Source organism: Garra rufa, chromosome 3 (assembly GCF_049309525.1).
Source record: "Garra rufa chromosome 3, GarRuf1.0, whole genome shotgun sequence".
NCBI classification, from domain to species: Eukaryota; Metazoa; Chordata; class Actinopteri; order Cypriniformes; family Cyprinidae; genus Garra; species Garra rufa.
In genome coordinates, this window is record NC_133363.1 from 253488 (window position 1) to 274320 (window position 20833).

Here is a 20833-nt window from a genome sequence, read left to right on the forward strand (position 1 = left end):
AACGGCTCTAGAGTGGGTAGAAGAAGTTCATCCAGTGCGTGTGGTAGTTTGCTCTGATTCATACTCAGCTCTGATGAGTTTAATCAGCGGAAAATCGGCATCTAGGCAAGATCTGATTTGTGAAATCTTACAACATCTCTACAGATTATATAGAATTGGAGTGAGCATTTCCTTCTTATGGGTTCCAGCACATGTGGGGGTAGAAGGCAATGAAGAAGTGGACCATTTAGCCAATAAGTTTCTAAAGCGCGCTGAGATAGATATCAATATTCCTTTAAGTAAAATGGAAATTAAGGGAATAATTAAATCAGCTTTAAACAGAATATGGCAAAAGAGCTGGGATAACGAGGGAAAAGGGAGACATTTATATAATATTCAAAATGAAGTGGATTTTGAGAGAAATATCTATGGAAGTAGAAAGGACTCTATCATTACTAGACTTCGAATAGGGCACACATCCCTTAATTACACATTATACACCATAGGTAAAAGAGAATCTGGTATCTGTGCACAGTGTGGATCACCAGAAACAGTTGAACATGTACTGATTCAGTGTACGAAGTACAATAGGGAAATAAAGGACTTTTCAGAATCACTAAGCAATGCAGGAATTAAGGAAATGACAGTAACAAATATATTAAAAAAAACGCACAGAAAGACTCTAGGGTCTGTAATGTATTAATGTCTTTCCTCAGAGAAACCGGCTTGTTCCACAGAATATAGATTTATTCGCCTTATTCACCTGGCGGCCATTTTGAAAACTCGAACGCCGTTGAGGGGTACACAAACCCGGAAGTTTGACTGACGCGCATCCAATCTTCAGAGATTCAGCTGCAATGGAAACTTCAGTGTGGACCACCAATCTTTCCAGGCTGCCCGAATTAACGATACAAAATGTGGAGCAGTGGGCCAGTACCGACTGCTACATCCCCCGGGCAGTATTAATTAAGGGATAACGTTACAGTAACTGGATCGAAGGTTTTATCCAAGACATTGAAGGCATGAATGGACGCTAATTTAAGTTACCTGTTTCTGCTTGTAACGACATGGAGAGTATGATTATTAGCGACCTTGGGTGTCCTGAAAGCGCTTTAAAAATAAAATGTATTATTATTATAATCAGATAATACTTGGGTGTGTTAAGATTTTAATATACTTAATATTTCTTTTATCTTGTAAAGCACTTTGTGCTACTTTTGTATGAAAAGTGCTATATAAATAAAGTTGGATTTGATTTAAGTTTAGCTGTGATATGGAGTTGTTGAATCTGTGTACTGTGTTAAATTTTGTTTAACACTTAACATGTATTTAATCGACAGTTAGGAGCCCAGCACGCCTATTTGTGAGGGCTAGGCATTTTCCCTCGGTGCGGAAAAATGAGGCACCGTACAACATACAGGTGTCATAATGCTAAGTGGACAAATTGTTCAGTTCGCAGAGCAGTGCCACAGTTAAACCAACTTGCTAAATGTTCATTATGAATTTATATCAACAATGCACCATTCCCGGTCTAATTGAAAATAACATGTTGATTTTATCAAATTAACATGTTATCTGTAGTTGATTTAATATCACATAAGCTTCATTGATATCTACTCAAATATTATCTTGTTTCAAATTATCAAAGCCAGACAGGGCTAGGTGCATGTTGCCATTGCTTGTTGACAACGGAATCGCGTTGTGAGAACTCCCGGAAGTGGTTAGTGTACCCCTCAGGCTCGATGGAACGTTCGAGGTGAATAAGGCGAATACTGAAGTTTTTTTTTCCTCCCCTTTTTCTCGCTAACTCCCAATCAGCGCTCCACACTCCTGTCCAGTTGGTGGCGGTAAATGCACCATCTATCTGGTTTGCCAACTACCATAAAACATTCAAAGAAGAAGAAGAAGAAGAAGAACTGTTTGAGTTACCCGCTCAAAATCACTTGTTCTGTTTGCTAAATTCTGAATTATTCGTTAATTGGGTGTCATTAAAATTACGTTACCGACTATATAAAACCACTTAATCTGGACACTAACATTTATTTATATCATAAATGTAATGTTGTAAAATGTTGTAACCCATAATTCAGTACTCTGTGGTGTTAATGCCACACGAGGCAATACTCGATACCAACAACGTAAATTCTTTTTTTTTTTTATTTGCACTTATACATGCAGTACATAAACTCACATTTGTACACAAACCTACTGATCTTGACTTAAACCCTTTTCTATTCCTATTCTATTTATGTACCCAGAATTTATGAAAACCACAAAAAAAAAAACATGTTTTCATGTGCACATATGGCGAATAAAGCTCTCTAAATTACCCATTCATAACCTCTAGCCACACATCGTGGCTATTATGATAATTTTGTTACAATCCACTTAAATTTTAACTGATATCGTTTAAATTTCTTTCAAACATTTACTTTATGCTACTGACAACAAAAAAGAAAATCGCTCTCTGTCGGATAAAATGGGTGGCTCTTAAAAGAGCCTTTGAAGTTCAGAAAACAGACTTGAATCCGTTTATTTAGTCTTGGCGGGTTTTTCGGTCTTCTTGGGCAGAAGCACAGCCTGGATGTTGGGCAGCACGCCACCCTGAGCGATGGTCACTCCGCCCAGAAGTTTGTTGAGCTCCTCATCATTGCGCACCGCCAGCTGCAGGTGACGGGGAATAATACGGGTCTTCTTGTTGTCCCTCGCGGCGTTTCCAGCCAACTCCAGGATCTCAGCGGTAAGATACTCGAGCACAGCCGCCAGATAGACGGGAGCACCGGCACCAACGCGCTCGGCGTAGTTCCCTTTACGGAGAAGCCTGTGAACACGACCGACGGGGAACTGCAGCCCTGCCCTGGAGGAACGAGTCTTAGCCTTGGCTCTCACTTTGCCACCGGTTTTGCCTCTGCCGCTCATGGTTGGTTGTTCTACGTTTGTAAAGCAGAAATGATAAACCTATGACGGCAGCTTTACTCTTTTAAAAGAGTGTGCCAGTCGCCCATTGGTTTAGAGCTTTGTAAGTTTTTAAACCAATCACTGATCTTCCCTCCAACACCGCGATCGGCAAAGCCACACCCCCACAGCTGGCGATCGGATTGTGCAACATTTTAGACTTTTAAGAAACAACACTTGATAAAAAAAATAAAGAAATTGTGACGGAGTAAATGTAAATTCCAACGTTAAATTAAGATCAATGTTCTATTAAATCTGTTAATATGAATGTATGTGAATAACTACGTGGCTTTTCTGAATTCAGTCACCACGTAAAACATTGCTTGAGATACACTCAGATGCACTGCGGTTTTAAAACAAAAATTAAAACCGCAGATCAACCGAGTTTGCTCTTGTTTTTGAAGTTTGTGGGTGGCTCTGAAAAGAGCCGTTGGGGAGTAAAAAATAGTAGATTTTTATTTCTTCTTGGGAGCTGCCTTTTTAGGCTTGGCGGCTTTAGGCTTGGTGGTTTTGGGCTTGGCCACCTTGGGTTTGGCTGCCTTCGCCTTTTTGGGGCTCTTTGCTGCTTTCTTGGGCGCTGCTGGCTTCTTGGCCTTCTTAGGGCTCTTCGTCGCCTTCTTAGCGGCAGCAGCGGCGGGTTTCTTGGCCTTCTTGGGCGATTTCTTAGCGGCGGGCTTCTTTGCCGCTGCGCTCTTGGGCTTCTTGGCAGCAGCGGGTTTCTTGGCCGCGGGCTTCTTGGCTTTAGGAGCAGCTTTCTTGGCGGGTTTCTTCTTGGTCTCGCTTAGATTCTTGTTGAGCTTGAAGGAGCCGGAGGCACCGGTCCCTTTGACCTGCACCAGGGTGCCTTTAGTCACCAGGCTCTTGATGGCGATCTTGACGCGGGAGTTGTTCTTCTCCACATCGTAGCCGCCGGCAGCGAGAGCTTTCTTCAAGGCGGCGAGGGACACACCGCTCCTCTCCTTGGATGCGGACACGGCTTTGACGATGAGGTCGCTGACGCCTGGACCTGCTTTCTTGGCCTTCGCAGCAGACTTCTTCTTGGGCGACTTGGCCGGTGCTGGGGCGGTTTCTGCCATTTCTCTGAGCGGATCTGCAGTCTTTCAAACACTACGCAATGACTATAGAACGATCGGCGCTGCGCTCTTCAATAGTACATGAGAACCGTATAGACTCAACCTCCCCCGCTCGCTGTCTCTGTGCCTCCACCAGCCACTCACGCTTGTGTTTTCTTCACTTACATTTTGGCCAAAACTGAAATGGTAAAATAGTTTGATGCAGTAAAAACAAGGTCAATACCAAATAGAGGCTTTGGGCGTTTGGAAAGTGAAATACACGACAGAGAAATGTTGATTCTGCCACCTTCAGATCAAATCCAAGGCGAGTATCAGGCTTTGTCAAAGCCAATAAAACATTTAACCTCGTCCTCTGTGTGTTTAACAAACATTTGAAACGTGATTTTATTTCTAAACTGTATAAAATATATAATGGCGAGTACTAAGGGTGCTGTTGTTAGAAACAAAATATAGGCTTACGATAAAACTAATAAACTAATAACCAAAACAAAACAAAAACTTAAGACAGAGGTAACAGTCCCATTTTGGGTCTTGCAACCTACTGTATTTGAAACACTATGCTAGAATTGAATATTACAATGTTATTCTGTCAAGCTACAAACACAAGCACAGGAGATGCAATAATGAATAACGTGTTTAAAACCCTGAGCACTCATATGTGATGTATATGCACCTAGAGAAGGCTAAATGTAATGTCTATCTTATAGAGACAGAATAGCAGATTGAATTCTGCAGTTAAAGACAAGAAAGCTAACAAATAATTGTGGAAAATACGTGGAATAACACATTGGACAGTGAGTGATAAAACTGTATAAAGATTGAAGTCTGTACAGAGACCAATTCAGATGGTCAGCCTGGCATCTCTGCTTTATTATTGTTTTAATAAAGTCTCTATTTAATGACAATGAGACATAATTTGGTTTAGTTTAGCTGTATATTGTTTTGCTTGAAGTCAATACAATACTGTAACTCTTAACTTACAATTATTTTAACTTAGACCTACCAGCAGCGTTATAAACAATATTTGTAACAGTTTTCTCTCTTCGCTAACACATCCTCTACATGCCCCTGAAAATGGCTGAACAGGGCCATGTACCATGACTGAACTATATTATAACTGAAAGTAGTTGAAGATTTAAAATGTTGTCCTGGATGTGACATTTGAGGACAGAGATCTATTTCTTCCCACAGTTACTTAGTTGAGCAGTTAAATCAGTAAAATTAAACTATAATCACACTAAATATTATCACATGATTTGTTGAAGTTTTTTTGGGGGGCACTGTTGAGCATTTCCACTGTCATTGGAAAAAGGCCATTTAGATTATTTTATCAGAAGACAGCATTCATACGATAATCCATGAACTCTGCAGAGAAAAAAATAAATATAAAATGTTTCACTGAGAATAAAATACAATTGACAGTATATATCAGAGTGATCTCTTAAGTATTAAGCATTTATTTTTTTTACATGAAGCGTGGACCAAATGTACATTTACCTGGGCGTTTGCATAGAGACTGAAACGTACAATACTGACATAACTCTAAAACGTAAATTATTTACATATGAACAACTTCACAGACTTACAAATGAATCCTTATGAATACAGAAAGAAACATTTGTAATAGGTAGTCAATATTCATGTGTGAATTAAAACACTGCAATGCAATTTACTGCTATAATCTTACAAGTTGTAAAATTAGAAAACAAACATCAGTGACCTCCCCTGCTGAAAAAAACAGCTAATACCAGCCTCGGCTGGTTGGCTGGTCTTAGCTGGTTTAAGCTGGTTTTAGCTGGTGGATTCCCAGGCTGACCAGGCTGGAAAAGTGGCCAAAACCCCTCTAAAACCAGCCTGCCTTCCAGCTATGACCAGCTAAAACCAGCCAACCAACCTAGGCTGGTTTTAGCTGTTTTTTTCACCAGGGTCAGCAAATCAGATTATTATTATTATTTTTAATCACAGAATAATACAGAATATTCAAGATGAATGGATGGCTGTTTTTACAATCACGTTTTCTAATCAAACCTGATAGAGAATATACAAGGTCACTAAAAGTAAAGTCAAACCTACATATCTTCAAATTATCATACTAACACGGCAGCTGTCTTCAGTTCAATGCAGTCTGTACTATGTTTTGGAATTTCTAATGTTTTTAATGCTGGATGTTGAACTGTTTGGACTATAGCATTGCTCATGTGAAAGTCGTTATACAGATATGTTAACATTACATTATTAACATTTAGGAAACAAAAATGGTAGTTATACATTATATTTGAAAAATGTGTAGATTCTCCTTCACTTCTAACCCTAACCCATAAACAATGCAAAAACGGACCATTAAATAACCTAACCCTAGCCTTAAATTTCTGGATACACAGCAACCATTTGCTGAAATATTAGGAACTGAAAGTGTGGACAAACAGAGGAACATTTTTCAAGTGATTCGGGAGTTTTGAGCCAAATTGTCCATAGACAGTCTTTATCACACGTTGAGCCCAAATCTCCAGGTTCATCAGTTTGTGTGTTTCTTGATCTCACTGGCTTTCATGAGCGCTTTGATGGCTCTGGCTCTCATCTCCAGCTCCAGTAACTCCAGCTGTTGAGTCGAAGGCTGCTTCGCTGGAGCCGCAGGAGCTTTCTCTTGAGCGGATGGTTTATCCAGAGACGCCTCCTTCAGATCTTTGTGTTCAGAGTCAGACGTCAGAGCCAGGATTTCACTCACGCTTCTGTCGATGTCCTGCTGAAGCTCCACTTTGGGTTCGGACGGCTGAACGGCGGCGATGGGAGGCAGAGCTTCTTCTTCGAGCGTCGATTCTTCAGCTTTGACCACTTTATGACCCTCGATGTCACTGTCGTCAATTTCTGCGTTGATGCTGAGAACGTCACTGTCTTCTCCAGAACCTGAGCCTCACACACAGAAACACATTTACATCCAAACCTGATTTACTCTCATTAAGAGGAGACTCTGCAGGCAGAAACGCTGTTTTTCATGCACCTGACAAGTTTGAGATTTTGGGCTTTTTGGTTTTTCATAAAGTATTTTTTTTTTTCAGACTAGTGGAAAGAAAACATCCAAACAACACTGTTGAGTGTTTCTTTTATAGCACTTTATCTATTTGTGTCAATAGATTTAAACTACAATACAGATTTTTAAAGGCTGTTTTTCAATATATATATATTTTTTTATTTTTATTTTTTCCTCCAACACTGAGCCATAAATCTCTACTTCAGCAGCTCTTACACACACTGAACTTTACATTTTTATTCCTGTCTATATCCTGAACGCTTTTACAGAGGGATTTTTTCATATATAATTTGCTTGAATATATACAACATTTTATTTCCCCCCAAAACATTTGAAAATACATTGTTTTCTGTCTGTTTTATGTATTTTCTGAGCTATAGAGATACAAAAATTAGATTTCCAAAATGGGTAAAACATTTGACTCTAATATGTCAAAAAAAAAAAAAAAAAAAAAAATTGAAACTGACTTCATCCAGTGTTCAGATTTTTGTACTATAATTGTATGCAATTTAATGTATATTTAATTAAATAATGCGTAATTTGCATACTTAAATCTAACATTTTAGAAAACTTGTAATACAAAACATGTTTGCAATTATCAATGTAATCAATTAACTAGGTATTTAAGGTGATAACTATTAGTTTATTTTTATTTTTTTACACCATTCACCTGCAGCGTCTCGCCTTAAAACACTCAGAAATAATACTCTACATCTATAATGAGTTACTTACCTTGCTTTTCTTCAGTTTCAGGATTTTCTCTCAGAGATGAAGTGGAGTCCACAATACTGTCCTGCCTGTAGACATTCATCAACACTTTATCAAAAGTTTATTCTTTGTTTAATAAAAGATTGAGAGAGTTTTGACTTACTGGCTGTCAAGAATAGTCTTCTCTTCAGGTCCAAATGATAACTCTTTACCTTTACAAACAAACACAATAATAAACCCTTAATCACACATAATACAATGATACCAGACCAATGATGAAAAGACAATGAGCAGTTTTGTATTTGTTTGCTCAGACACAGACTAAAGTTGAATTTGAGATTTACCCTCCAAAATCTCCATCAGATGAATCTCAGAGAGCTGCTGCAGCTGATCCCAGCACAGTTTCTGAATCTCACTAAACGAACAGTCCTGCAGGAAACAACAGGCCTTTATTACAACAGCCAATCAAAACACTCCATCTAACACATGTGACCAGGAGAAAAACAAGACGTTTTCAACAGGAATCTTTTCAACAAACGTCTCCACTGTCACTTTTTAAGTTATTTAATTTGAGAAAGAGATGCATGTTTAAGATTTGTATCAATGTTTTGGCTTTTTTTATCCACACAAAGACAATTTTTTTTATTTTTTTTTGCCAAAGAAAATCTATGGTTGTTCCTATATTGTAGTTTTATATAGCATCCATGCAAGTATGACACAAAAAACTATTTAGTAACAGAAATTTCAAGCACATTTTCTTTTTAAATAATCAAGTTAAACAACTATTTTTTTTTTATTATTATTAAGTTTGGTCCATAATTTAATCCCATTGTTAAAAAAAAAAAAAAAAAAAAAAAAAAAAGAATGATAAGCTTGAGGTTTAAATTACCTTTAAAATGAAAAAAAAAAAAAAGGTTTGTGTACTATATAAAACACCTTGTATAGATACATGTTTTTGTTTTGTTTTGTTTTTTTTGGATTATTAAATTAATATTTTTTGACCATGAGACCAATAATTTCTTTAAAATTAACATCTGCCTAAGGGAAAAAAAAAGAAAGTGCAACATTTGTTGAACTTAATTGTGTAAATCTGTATTTGTACTGTTTGTATACTGCATTTGTTACTCAGAAGACAGTTATTTTGTAAAGATAAACTGGAAAATAAGTGTAAGTGAAGGGAAATATAACTGATTAATAATTCAACTGAGATAAACAAATACAAATCAGATAAACAAATAATTAAAAAAGTTTAATTGTCAGTTTAAACTAATTTTTAAGAGAACAACACAGAGGCTGACTCCATAAACTGACATCTAACTGATCATAGTTGTGTTTCCATGACTAGTGTTTTCGTTGGTTGTTCATTATTAATGCATTAAACGCAGACCTGACAGCTGTATCATGGATCTGTCTCTAATGTGAGCCGATAATATAATCACATCCAGGCTCATCTGATGTCAGTGGTATAATTATGAATGCCAGCCCAATAAAGGTACCTTAAGTTCATCCGGAAGCATCTTTGTGAGTTTCTGGTCTCCCAGCACATGGAAACACTGCTCCAGCATCTCCTTGCGGTCCTGCATGTAGGAGCTGATGGGTTTGAAGATCTTGTTCAGGTCCAGTCCGCCCTCCTCCTGATCACTGGGCTCCTGAGGAACCTGCGGATGTTCTGGCTCCTGTCATATTTAGCAGACATTACTCACACAGGACAACATTACAGCCTGACAAGCACCAACTTAAATAACACTGTATGAAGTCGTTATCATACTAGGATTTAACCCTTGTGTGTCAAAAAAAAAAAAAAAAAATAGTTAAGTTCAAGTTCATAAGTTCAAAATGGACAAAAATGTCCATGTCCAAAAACTGTCAGAAAAAAAAAAAAATGATTTATTAATAGTTATTTTCACTTTCACTGATGTTGATTATTTTAACCAGTATCTGTTTTACCCATAGATACCAAACAATCATTATTTTTCAGAATTGTAACCCTTTAAATGCTGGTTTGTTTACATAATGCCACAGTTTTTTTTTTAATGAAAAAATGAAAAATAGTAGTAATTTCCATATACTAAATTCTAAGCAGAATGTATTATTATTATTATATTATTATTATTATTATTATTATTTTAGAATTTAGATTCTTGGGTGTGTCAGTGAAGAACAACATTAATTTTGAGGCATTTATATTTTTTGTGTAGTGTTAGATTAACAACAAAAAAGTAAACATGTAAAATGTGAAGCCTTGCTGATAGAATGAACACCTATTAGCAAATATTGCATCATTTTCTAGTCAAATGCCAGTTTTAATGGGTTTCAATGTGAACATATCCTTAAGTCACTGAGTGTGAGTATTTTTTTTTTTTTTTTTTTTAAGAAAATGAGGGTGAAATATTACAATTTCAATAAAAAGTAAACACCTGAGACAAAATGTATGCAGTTGGCATTAACACAGGCACACTTATAACAACAAAAACAAAACTGAAAGGGACAAAAATGTCCATAATTTTGCTCAAGGGTTAAGGCCCAGTGTAAAAGTGTGGCTCAATGTGTTATTTTGTTTTCTTTTTATTGTTGTTTGAGGTGTTTCACTGAGGAACTAATAATTATTCTTCATAATTCTCTACAAATTCTCAAAGGTCAAACATACGCTTCGTTTCCCTTTTAGTCAGTTTTCATTGCTGATGTTTGCTGGAGCAGGAATCGCTATCATTATAGTCGCTCATAGTTAGTGTTTGCTCATAAACCCGTCTCTCCTTCTCTCTCACCTCTGTGCTGGATTCAGTATTCCTTCTCTTCATCTCTCCATCATTGTGCTCTCGATCAGAGTGTCCCCGTTTCTTTTCTTTTTCTCTTTTCTTTCCCTCCTGCATCTTTCCATTGCTGCCGAAGCGCCGTCGCACGCCAATGACGTCAAACATCAGCGGTCCAATCAGAAAACCCGAAACGACGAAAGTCTTATTATGTTGGAAATCCTCACAATACTCCGATCTGGAATAACAAATATATTCTACATAGAAACAAATCCTTATTTTTTTGAGGAATGGATTAATATAAATATTTGGTCAGTATTGGATCTATGGATGAGAATGGTAATATATTAGTCTATAATTTATTCACTTTAAAACACGGATTTTCCTGTCATCCAAAGCAATCCTTTACTGATATTAATGCAATACCTTCAGGTATAAAAATGTTAACGAGATGTTACCTTTCCTATTCCAAAATTACTGCTGTCCTCCCATCGAAATAGAGAATAAACTCTGTACTAACAAATATTTAAGACAGTATATCATCCAGTCAAGCTACCCTTGTCAAGTATTAAGAAATAGTTTAGATCACATATTTGATAAAAATAATGTTAAATATTTCAGAACAGCCTATCTAGAATTTCCTATTCTCCCCAAGGTAAAACAAATGCAGTTTTAAATATTAAATGATATATACCCCTCTAATAAATATTAGAAATGTTCAAAAATATTTTAATTTTCAAAATATAAATATACCTTGAAGATACAGAATATATATATATATATATATATATATATATATTTTTTTTTTTTTTTTTTTTTTTTTTTTTACATGTAGTATGTCTAGTCTTTTTGGAAAGCTTGGCAGGACTGGATGATACTCTAACCGTACAAGATGTAATATACGGAATAACCAAAGAGTTATCTGTTTTGTATGATTTGATTAATATTATGTTATTAGCAAAATACTTTATACACAAGTGTCACTACTTTAAATCTCCTCCCCTGTTTGTTTTTAAAAATCATCTAAAATACTTTTCAGATGCTCTTAGTAAAATGAAAAATCCAAAGGCAGTAAAACGGTTCAATTAGTTTCTATTATATAATTTGTTGTAGCTATATTTTCTATATTATTATTTGTTTAATCTTTGTTTCTTATTTTATACTTGATTCTCTTTCTTGGAATCTAATATGGTTCTATTGTGTTGAGCTTTCCATTCCAGATTTGTATTTTGTACACGAAGCATTGCCATTTTGTTGCTCAGATTCCGTACTCAAAAAAAAAAAAAAAAAAAAAAAAAAAAAAACCTCCCGAAACGACGCGGTTTGACAGAATTCGTCATTTGGAGAAACAAAAGTGGCATTTTTTTTTTTTTTTAATAGAGAACGAATACAGTAAACAAAGGATACACGTTAAGTGCTGTGATATGTAGTTACATTGTTTGCCTTAAAAGCATTTTAACTTAAACGGCTAATAACTTATAATTGCCTTTCCTTTGTCTGCGTTGAAGAAAACAAAGCGACAACATAACACTCAGGTTTCGGTGTTGCGTTAAAGAAAGTTGAAAGAAAAATCTAAACTCTTCTAACGAAAAGATGGGTGGCTCTTAAAAGAGCCTTTGGGTTTGTGGGAGTGTGAGCAGAGATCTACTTGGAGCTGGTGTACTTGGTGACGGCCTTGGTGCCCTCAGACACGGCGTGTTTGGCCAGTTCACCGGGCAGCAGCAGACGCACAGCGGTCTGGATCTCTCGTGAAGTGATGGTGGAGCGCTTGTTGTAGTGAGCCAGACGAGACGCTTCTCCACCGATGCGCTCGAAGATGTCATTGACGAAAGAGTTCATGATTCCCATCGCCTTGGAAGAGATACCGGTGTCAGGATGGACCTGCTTCAGGACTTTGTAGACGTAGATGGCGTAACTCTCCTTCCTGGACTTTCTGCGCTTCTTTCCTCCTTTCCCGGCGGTCTTAGTGACAGCCTTCTTGGAGCCTTTCTTAGGAGCGGACTTCGCTGGTTCAGGCATGATGCTGCTAGTACGTGATCAAAAACTCACGAAACGATGATTAGCATGATCGAGACAGAGGTATTTATTCAGTAACCTATGCTAATTTTCAAAGGACATGGGACCATCTGATTACGTCTTTTCATTGGCCAAACTGAAAAACTGGCATTTAATTGGACAGATCAACGCATCAAAACTGGAAGGAGAGCCAATCATATGCGGTTAAATTATAGACCCACCCACCGCTCCATGTTTGAACGACACCGGCTCTTATGACTAAGCGCTTTGTTTGGATTTCGCGCTGTTTTTGCGAAAACTGTTATTAACCATTATTTGCAAGAAAACAAGCGGGTCTCAAATATCATGCAGGGTCGTGTAAATTGCAAAAATCCTTACAGATCCAACGGGAAAAATTGGTAAAAAGGAAAGAAATAACAACTAAACACGTTTTAGTTTCATTCGCTGTTCTGCAGTTTTCTGCTTTAACTTAAAGACCATTTGCAGCTGATTGCGTTTTCTCTTTGTTTTAGAAATCCCTTCAATTAATAGAATACACTATACGAAATAAATTAAAATGTCATACAAGACATAGAATGGAGCTCTCGTTATGTGCGCCTCTCCAAGCCAATATATAATAAAAAGCTCTAATTTTGAAAACCAGATCTTGGCTCCACGATAAGTAAACGCTTGCGATATATTCTTAAGATAACATACAAACACACCAACGTTAAACCAGTTGGACCTCTTAACACATGTATATAAACACACACACACACACACACAACTTTGTCTTATCAAGCCTGAATCTTAACACATAAATCATTACTTTCATCACTGGCTCTTTATGTGACAGTGTGGGTGGCTCTTAAAAGAGCCTTTGGGTTTATAGTTATTTTTTCTTTCTGGTTCAAGACATTTAACCTCCGAAACCGTACAAGGTGCGTCCCTGTCGTTTCAGCGCGTACACAACGTCCATAGCGGTGACAGTCTTTCTCTTGGCGTGTTCGGTGTAGGTGACTGCATCACGGATAACGTTCTCCAGGAACACCTTCAACACACCGCGAGTCTCCTCGTAGATCAGACCGGAGATACGCTTGACTCCGCCGCGACGAGCGAGACGACGAATAGCGGGTTTGGTGATTCCCTGGATATTATCACGGAGAACTTTACGGTGACGTTTGGCGCCTCCTTTCCCGAGTCCTTTACCGCCTTTGCCTCTTCCAGACATTTTTAAAACACTTCTCACCTCGGTCGATCAACTTTGACGAATGTGCACAAAGTCTATTATGCAGGCCTTTTACATTTACTTACAGGACCTAACTGAAACCAGTCCGCGTCATACGGCGCACACTCCCCCTCCCCTGGTAGTTAGAACAGGAAGCAATGCGGTTTAACCCTAATCCTGATCTAAAGCTGTTTTTTCGTATGTTTCCTATTAAAATCCACGTTTTATAAGATTAATTTGACAAATACAATTCATAACATATCTGCATAATATTTACATTTACGCATTTGAGCTACAGGAACTCGCACCAAAGTAAATGGAGAGCTGCATATATCAAACTTTACATTAGTGGTTCTCAATTCCACCTAAATGAAAGTATAACGAAACAGTTATGTTTCACATTAAACATTTCAAAAGACAGTTATGACGCACTTTAAACATGACACTGTACTGTACATACCTGTATTATTAACCTCTCATGTAAATCCATTCAGCTGTATTATGGACACGTACATTAGAAGTAGTAAGGTAATTTCAGTATTATCTGTCTACAGAAGGTGTCATGGCGAAACCGAATTAAATGATCAAGACTGGCACACCCATGGTCTATCATGTTTTTGCTGTGTGTATAATCTCCTTTGTAATAATGGGAATTGGGGATTCATAACTAGCAGATGAAAGAGACAGAATTGATGAAACGAGTAAGCGTAACATTACTTGCTATGATTTATATTCATCTTAACAAGGAAAACTCTTTTGTTGTAATTTTGGTGGCTCTTAAAAGAGCCTTTGGGGTTTAATGTGGCTGATACAGCGGCTGCGGGTTTAAGCGCGTTCTCCGCGGATACGGCGGGCCAGCTGGATGTCCTTGGGCATGATGGTGACTCTCTTGGCGTGGATGGCGCACAGGTTGGTGTCCTCAAACAGACCGACCAAATAAGCCTCACTGGACTCCTGCAGAGCCATGACAGCGGAACTCTGGAAGCGCAGATCAGTCTTGAAATCCTGAGCGATTTCTCGGACCAGACGCTGGAAAGGCAGTTTGCGAATCAGCAGCTCAGTGGACTTCTGATAACGGCGGATCTCTCGGAGAGCCACGGTCCCGGGCCTGTAACGATGGGGCTTCTTGACGCCGCCGGTGGCTGGGGCGCTCTTGCGGGCGGCTTTGGTAGCGAGCTGCTTCCTCGGGGCTTTGCCACCGGTTGATTTACGAGCGGTCTGCTTGGTTCTTGCCATTGCCGCGATATACCTCTTTCTCCGTTCTAGACGCGCAAAAAGTACTAGCTTACGTTGCCCTCCTTTATTTAAAGCTTTGTGCGGCCCGAGCTCATGTGCCCACAAATGTGATTGGTTGATGTGTAACGCCTGCGCATGACTGCAAGCCAATGACTGCGCATATCCTCCTTTCAAACTGGGAACTTTTTGGTTTCCCGCTCAAAATGTTTCGTTCTGTTTGCTACATTCTGAATTCTTCGTTATTCGGGTGCCATGACAATTACTTTAGCATCTGTATAAAATCACTACATTAGGACACGGAGAGTGATTTATTTGCATTATAAATGTAACGTGGTAGGCCCAACTTCTTGTAACTCATAAAGCATAATTCAGTACTCTGTGGTGTTTATGCCCCATGAAGCAATTTCAGCAATTATGTAAATGCATTTTTGTTTTACACGTATATACACAATAAATTAACTCACTCGTTTGTACACAGACCTACTCATCTTGACATATAGGCCTACTACTTTTTTCCTTCTATTCCTATTCTATGAACCTGGCAACCACAACACCATTCATTGTGCTCTTGCGCACACTTGGCGAATAAAGCTCATTCTGAATTGCGCATTCATAACCTAGCCAGATTTATTTGCAAAAAATTGATTATATTTCTTGATATTGATTATATTTATTGCATGCAACTACTAACAAAATAAGAAAATAACTCTCTATTGGATAAAATGGGTGGCTCTTAAAAGAGCCTTTGGATTTCAGAAACGGACTTTAATCCGTTTATTTAGTCTTAGCGGGTTTTTCGGTCTTCTTGGGCAGAAGCACAGCCTGGATGTTGGGCAGCACGCCGCCCTGAGCGATGGTCACTCCGCCCAGGAGTTTGTTGAGCTCCTCATCATTGCGCACCGCCAGCTGCAGGTGACGGGGAATGATACGGGTCTTCTTGTTGTCCCTCGCGGCGTTTCCAGCCAACTCCAGGATCTCAGCGGTAAGATACTCGAGCACAGCCGCCAGATAGACGGGAGCACCGGCACCAACGCGCTCGGCGTAGTTCCCTTTACGGAGAAGCCTGTGAACACGACCGACGGGGAACTGCAGCCCTGCCCTGGATGAACGAGTCTTAGCCTTGGCCCTCACCTTGCCGCCGGTTTTGCCTCTACCGCTCATGGTTAGTTTCTAATTTCTATGTTTGCAAAACAGAAATGATAAACCGATTAGTTCAGGGGCACTGTTTTAAAAGAGCGTGCCAGTCGCCCATTGGTTTAGAGGCTTGTAAGATTTTAAACCAATCACTGAACTTCCCTCCAACCACTGCCAAAGTCTGTCCCCCGCCCCTTTTCTGGAGAGATCAGTTACACACTTTTCTTTTCTTTTCTTTTCTTTTCTTTTCTTTTCTTTTCTTTTCTTTTCTTTTCTTTTCTTTTCTTTTCTTTTCTTTTCTTTTCTTTTCTTTTCTTTTATTAGTATTCAAGTATTCAAGATCAAAATGTTCATGATTACAATGTTTTGTTGTTGTTGTTTTTAGAGGGTTCTTATTCTCAACCCTGTAATATATATATATATATTGTGAAGTTATTGATAAATTAAGTAAATAACTAAACCCTGTCACAAGTTTCAACCCCAAAACAATGAAAACTATGTGCAAGATAACTGCGCCTTGTATAATATAAGTAGACCACATATAGCATCAACAAAATACAATAAACACTGTACTTCTGGATTAAAATTAAATAAAAGGTTGAAAAACAATAATTTTTCAAATTATCATTTTGTTTTTCAACATTTCAAATCTTAAATCAACATCACATTTTAGTTTTATGTGTTAAAGGAGTAGTCCACTTTCAGAACAACAATTTACAGATAATTTACTCACCCACTTGTCATCCAAGATATTTATGTCTTTTTTTCTTCAGTCGTCAAGAAATTATGTTTTTTGAGATAAACATTTCTGGAAATTTCTCCATATAATGGACTTAAAAATATAAAAATAAAGATAAAAAATATATTTTTCTAAGAAAATGACCAAACGTTTTGGTAGACAAGACCCTTCTTCGTCGGCTGGGATCGTTTACAGCCATTTGAACCTGCATTTAAACTGCATTTAAACGGCATTTTGAAGATTCAAAAATCGGGGCACCATTTAAGTCCATTATATGGAGAAATTTCCAGAAATGTTTATCTCAAAAAACATAATTTCTTTAACGACTGAAGAAAAAAAGACACAAACATCTTGGATGACAAGGGGGTGAGTAAATTATCTGTAAATTGTTGTTCTGAAAGTGAACTACTCCTTTAAGGTGTTAATCTTGACCGTACATTTACTAACTATTAAATGCCACAAATATTAATATTAATAAAAAGTATGATTCTACTATTTTCTGCATCACTATTAAAGACACCAAAATGCTGTCATTTCTGTTGAATTATGTCAAAAATGGGTGGAGCTAAAATTATTATGAGCATAGAATGGTTTGTGTCACAGTTGCCAAGCCTGTGTATTTCATGTGATTTTGAGCTTCTTTTATTGAGAAATTGTGTTAAAAAAAAAAATCACGGGTCGCGGCTTGCGCTTTTTTATATATATATATATATATATATATATATATATATATATATAAAATTGTTAGGAAAACTAACTTTTTTTCCCCACTATATTGTTGACACTGTTAAAGCCAAGATTATTGTTGTATACATATATGGTTATATTAAAGCTCCCCCTTAATGCTCTTGTCTTGTTTTATTCTCATTTTCCATCTTCGTAACTTTAATGCTCGCAGGTGATCAGAGGATATTGTGTGCCCTCCCACTTTGTAGCAATTTGATGATTTTTGTAAAATAACTTCTGTTTTTGGTCTTGAAACTCTGAGTGGTTTCAGCTTACTATGCTGTGGGCTCATTTATTAATACTAAACAATTCATAATAAATATTATTGATGATAATAAATGATATAATAATATTGGGCTTGTTTTTGAAGCTGCAGTTTCTTATTTAGCTTGTGAAAGTTGGCAACACTGGTTTGTATGAAGGGATTGAGTTCAGACCACTGATCTATAATAGAGAATTTATATAGAGTCATAATATAGATCAGTGGTTCAGACTGAACTCTGTTCAGACTAATAGTTCTTTACACATTGTTTTTCACAAGCAAGGAACACACACACACGCTACTTACATAATTGTCAAAAATTTTAGACACTGCACATTTACAAATTGAGTAAAGTGTAAGATATTTTATTTATTTTATTTTATTTTATTTTTTTTATGAAAACAATTGTTTAAATGCAACAGTTACACCAAAGCATGGTGAAAAAAATAAAAAAAAATAAGTTTGTGAACCACCATTTTAAAGCGCCTGGGGGACGGTTATAAAAAAGACAGTTGCACAGATTTAAAATCAAAGCTATGGCATTCAGATTCAAAAACAAGCAGCTCTTCTATTCTCAGTCACTACGAGAGTTTGATTATTGCTATTAGGCATATCGGAAGCGATATCACTCTTTCCTTTGATTTAGTGGGTGGCTCTTAAAAGAGCTGTTGAAGAACAAACACTGGACTTTATTTCTTCTTAGGAGGAGCCTTTTTATGCTTGGCAGCTTTAGGCTTTGCCGACTTGGATTTGGCAGCCTTGGCCTTTTTGGGGCTCTTGGCTGCTTTCTTAGGAGCTGGTGGCTTCTTTGCCTTCTTGGGGCACTTTGTCACCTTCCTAGGGCTCTTCGTCGCCTTCTTAGCGGCTGTGGCGGCGGGTTTCTTGGCCTTCTTTGGCGTTTTCTTAGCAGCAGGCTTTGCCGCTGTGCTCTTGCGTGTAGCATTAAACTGTACGTGTAATTGTTGGTTAAATGCATTATGAACTAACGTTAAAGAACACAGTAAATTACTGAAGGTATATGTACTCCTTTATGAAACGCTCTGTTAATTGTTTATCATCAACGTTGTATTTAAGCAATTTTTAAGCAAGGTCTGTTTGCAAGGAGCATGTGTGGTTGTCATTTGTGAGGCATGTAAGCACTGAGATGGCGCTGTAGCCGTCTGATTTTATTTTGCCAATTTTATTTTATTCCGTCACATTTACTACAGTTCACTACAGTTCGATTATAGTGTTATCGGTTGTTATAATCATGTGTATGTTATGTGTGAGAAAGTGGCAAATTGGGCCAAAGTGTTAAAAAACTGCTGAAATAAATATTTTAAACAAAATGTTGTATTCATTCTTGTTTTATCAGACTTGCATTGATTAGTCATTTTTGACCCATGTGTCTAAACTTGATGTAGTAACAAAACCTAGGCCAATTTTAAATACTAATTTGTTTTAATTGAATACAAGATATTCATAATATTCTTGGACAATGGAATTCATAGATCAAGAAATATTAAATACAGAGACAAACCAATAAATAAAAAAAAAAAGCACCTAACCACTCATGAAATAAGAAACGAAAACTGGTCATGTTAGACCCATGTTGTGCATTGGAAGGGGTTTGTGTAGCGTATGCATCAGACAATTAAAATGAAAAAGGGCTAATTATTTTACTAATACAATTCACAATCACTTTTAAAATGATCATCCAGTGGTTGCTCAACAACCCAAATTAAGTTGTTTTTCTTTGTTTAGCCAAGTGAATGCAGTCTCATAAATCAGAAGAGTCAAATCAGGATATACTAGTGGCAAGCCAACAGGGCATTTGGGTTTTAATAAGATAAAACGCTGATTTTAAGCAAATTAAAAGTGCTCTTTTAATGAAAAGATGGGTGGCTCTTAAAAGAGCCTTTGGGTCTCTGTGAGTTTGAGTGGAAGTTTACTTGGAGCTGGTGTACTTAGTGACGGCCTTGGTGCCCTCAGACACGGCGTGTTTGGCCAGTTCACCGGGCAGCAGCAGACGCACAGCGGTCTGGATCTCTCGTGAAGTGATGGTGGAGCGCTTGTTGTAGTGAGCCAGACGAGACGCTTCTCCACCGATGCGCTCGAAGATGTCATTGACGAAAGAGTTCATGATTCCCATCGCCTTGGAAGAGATACCGGTGTCAGGATGGACCTGCTTCAGGACTTTGTAAACGTAGATGGCATAACTTTCCTTCCTGGTCTTTCTGCGCTTCTTTCCTCCCTTTCCAGTGGTCTTAGTGACGGCCTTCTTGGAACCTTTCTTAGGAGCGGACTTCGCTGGTTCAGGCATGATGCTGCTACGTGGTCAAACACTCACGAAACGATGATTTGAATGTGCGAGACAGAGGTATTTATTCAGTAACTTATGCTAATTTTCAAAGGACATGGGACCATCTGATTACGTCTTTTCATTGGCCAAACTGAAAAACTCGCATCTAATTGGACAGACCAACGCGATGGAGGAACTGGAAGGAGAGCCAGTCATATGCGGTTGAATTATAGCTCCACCTCTACTCTTTGTTTGAACAACACCCCACCCGAATTAGTTTCCTTTGTTCACTTCCCGCTCTGTTTATATTGTAATATAAGTGATTAATAAGTGAAAAAAATGAGTGATTCTAGCCAACTTGCAATTTAAATCCATTATAGACACATCAAAGACATTTAGGAGGAAAATGACCCAATATACAATTATTGATTCATGGAACTCTTGCAACGCTGTTTACAGGTTTTTTAAAAGACCGTTTGTGGAAAACATGTAACAAAAATGTAAAATGTAAATTTGAGCTGTTTCAGCTGAAAGGAGCTTGCACTGACTGGTCTAAAAATATATCAGTGCCTTGCCTTATGTTTTGTCTCAAGAAGCATGATTTTTTTTTTATTTATTGTTATAAGCACGTTCTATAAAAATCACTCAAATGGCTTAATGCTGACTTAGTCTAAAACCTGTCTGTGAAACCGAGGCATTGCGTAATACACACACACACACACACACACACACACACACA

At 37.7% G+C, this 20833-nt stretch overlaps 8 protein-coding genes across 9 annotated transcripts in view; all 8 read right to left on the minus strand.

Moving 5' to 3' along the window:
* Window positions 1-2511: 2511 nt before the first annotated feature.
* On the minus strand, window positions 2512-2898 carry LOC141332351 (histone H2A-like). Its single transcript, XM_073837489.1, has one exon. The coding sequence runs from the start codon at window positions 2896-2898 to the stop codon at window positions 2512-2514; it is 387 nt and encodes a 128-aa protein (XP_073693590.1).
* Window positions 2899-3389: 491 nt separating this feature from the next.
* LOC141331938 (histone H1-like) lies at window positions 3390-4010 on the minus strand. The gene has a single exon (XM_073836984.1). It carries the CDS (start codon window positions 4008-4010, stop codon window positions 3390-3392), a length of 621 nt encoding a protein of 206 aa, XP_073693085.1.
* A 1436-nt stretch (window positions 4011-5446) lies between these two features.
* Window positions 5447-10635, minus strand: LOC141331857 (caspase activity and apoptosis inhibitor 1-like). 2 transcript variants are annotated; one of them, XM_073836894.1, is made up of 6 exons: window positions 10509-10635; window positions 9240-9419; window positions 8088-8172; window positions 7907-7955; window positions 7768-7832; window positions 5447-6911 (listed from the first exon to the last, which is right to left on the minus strand). In XM_073836894.1, the coding sequence occupies exons 1-6, from the start codon at window positions 10611-10613 to the stop codon at window positions 6523-6525; spliced, it is 873 nt and encodes a 290-aa protein (XP_073692995.1). In that variant the 5' UTR covers window positions 10614-10635; the 3' UTR covers window positions 5447-6522. The 2 variants fall into 2 exon arrangements, with proteins under 2 accessions (XP_073692995.1, XP_073692994.1); XM_073836893.1 differs by having other exon boundaries at window positions 5447-6917.
* A 1266-nt stretch (window positions 10636-11901) lies between these two features.
* LOC141332134 (histone H2B-like) lies at window positions 11902-12518 on the minus strand. The gene has a single exon (XM_073837231.1). The coding sequence runs from the start codon at window positions 12510-12512 to the stop codon at window positions 12138-12140; it is 375 nt and encodes a 124-aa protein (XP_073693332.1). The 5' UTR covers window positions 12513-12518; the 3' UTR covers window positions 11902-12137.
* Window positions 12519-13266: 748 nt separating this feature from the next.
* LOC141331031 (histone H4) lies at window positions 13267-13719 on the minus strand. Its single transcript, XM_073835864.1, has one exon. It carries the CDS (start codon window positions 13717-13719, stop codon window positions 13408-13410), a length of 312 nt encoding a protein of 103 aa, XP_073691965.1. The 3' UTR covers window positions 13267-13407.
* An 822-nt stretch (window positions 13720-14541) lies between these two features.
* LOC141332409 (histone H3-like) lies at window positions 14542-14952 on the minus strand. The gene has a single exon (XM_073837548.1). It carries the CDS (start codon window positions 14950-14952, stop codon window positions 14542-14544), a length of 411 nt encoding a protein of 136 aa, XP_073693649.1.
* A 774-nt stretch (window positions 14953-15726) lies between these two features.
* LOC141330785 (uncharacterized) overlaps window positions 15727-20833 on the minus strand; it is a 48903-nt gene continuing 43796 nt past the window's right edge. Inside the window, exon 3 of the mRNA XM_073835548.1 lies at window positions 15727-16122. Coding sequence (XP_073691649.1) covers window positions 15727-16122 — 396 coding nt within the window. The remainder of the gene's footprint in view (window positions 16123-20833) is intronic.
* Window positions 19702-20116, minus strand: LOC141332539 (histone H2B 1/2-like). Its single transcript, XM_073837665.1, has one exon. The coding sequence runs from the start codon at window positions 20113-20115 to the stop codon at window positions 19741-19743; it is 375 nt and encodes a 124-aa protein (XP_073693766.1). The 5' UTR covers window position 20116; the 3' UTR covers window positions 19702-19740.

Bases quoted from the DNA above. Each gene is read 5' to 3' on its own strand.
- LOC141332409 (XM_073837548.1), bottom strand. From the start codon at position 14,952: ATGGCAAGAACCAAGCAGACCGCTCGTAAATCAACCGGTGGCAAAGCC.
- LOC141331031 (XM_073835864.1), bottom strand. From the start codon at position 13,719: ATGTCTGGAAGAGGCAAAGGCGGTAAAGGACTCGGGAAAGGAGGCGCC.
- LOC141331857 (XM_073836893.1), bottom strand. From the start codon at position 10,613: ATGCAGGAGGGAAAGAAAAGAGAAAAAGAAAAGAAACGGGGACACTCT. The intron at 8,173-9,239 runs GTACCTTTATTG...TGTTTCCTGCAG, and splicing joins TGCTTCCGGATGAACTTAAG to GACTGTTCGTTTAGTGAGAT. The intron at 6,918-7,767 runs GTAAGTAACTCA...TCTGTGTGTGAG, and splicing joins TGAAACTGAAGAAAAGCAAG to GCTCAGGTTCTGGAGAAGAC.
- LOC141332351 (XM_073837489.1), bottom strand. From the start codon at position 2,898: ATGAGCGGCAGAGGCAAAACCGGTGGCAAAGTGAGAGCCAAGGCTAAG.
- LOC141332539 (XM_073837665.1), bottom strand. From the start codon at position 20,115: ATGCCTGAACCAGCGAAGTCCGCTCCTAAGAAAGGTTCCAAGAAGGCC.
- LOC141332134 (XM_073837231.1), bottom strand. From the start codon at position 12,512: ATGCCTGAACCAGCGAAGTCCGCTCCTAAGAAAGGCTCCAAGAAGGCT.
- LOC141331938 (XM_073836984.1), bottom strand. From the start codon at position 4,010: ATGGCAGAAACCGCCCCAGCACCGGCCAAGTCGCCCAAGAAGAAGTCT.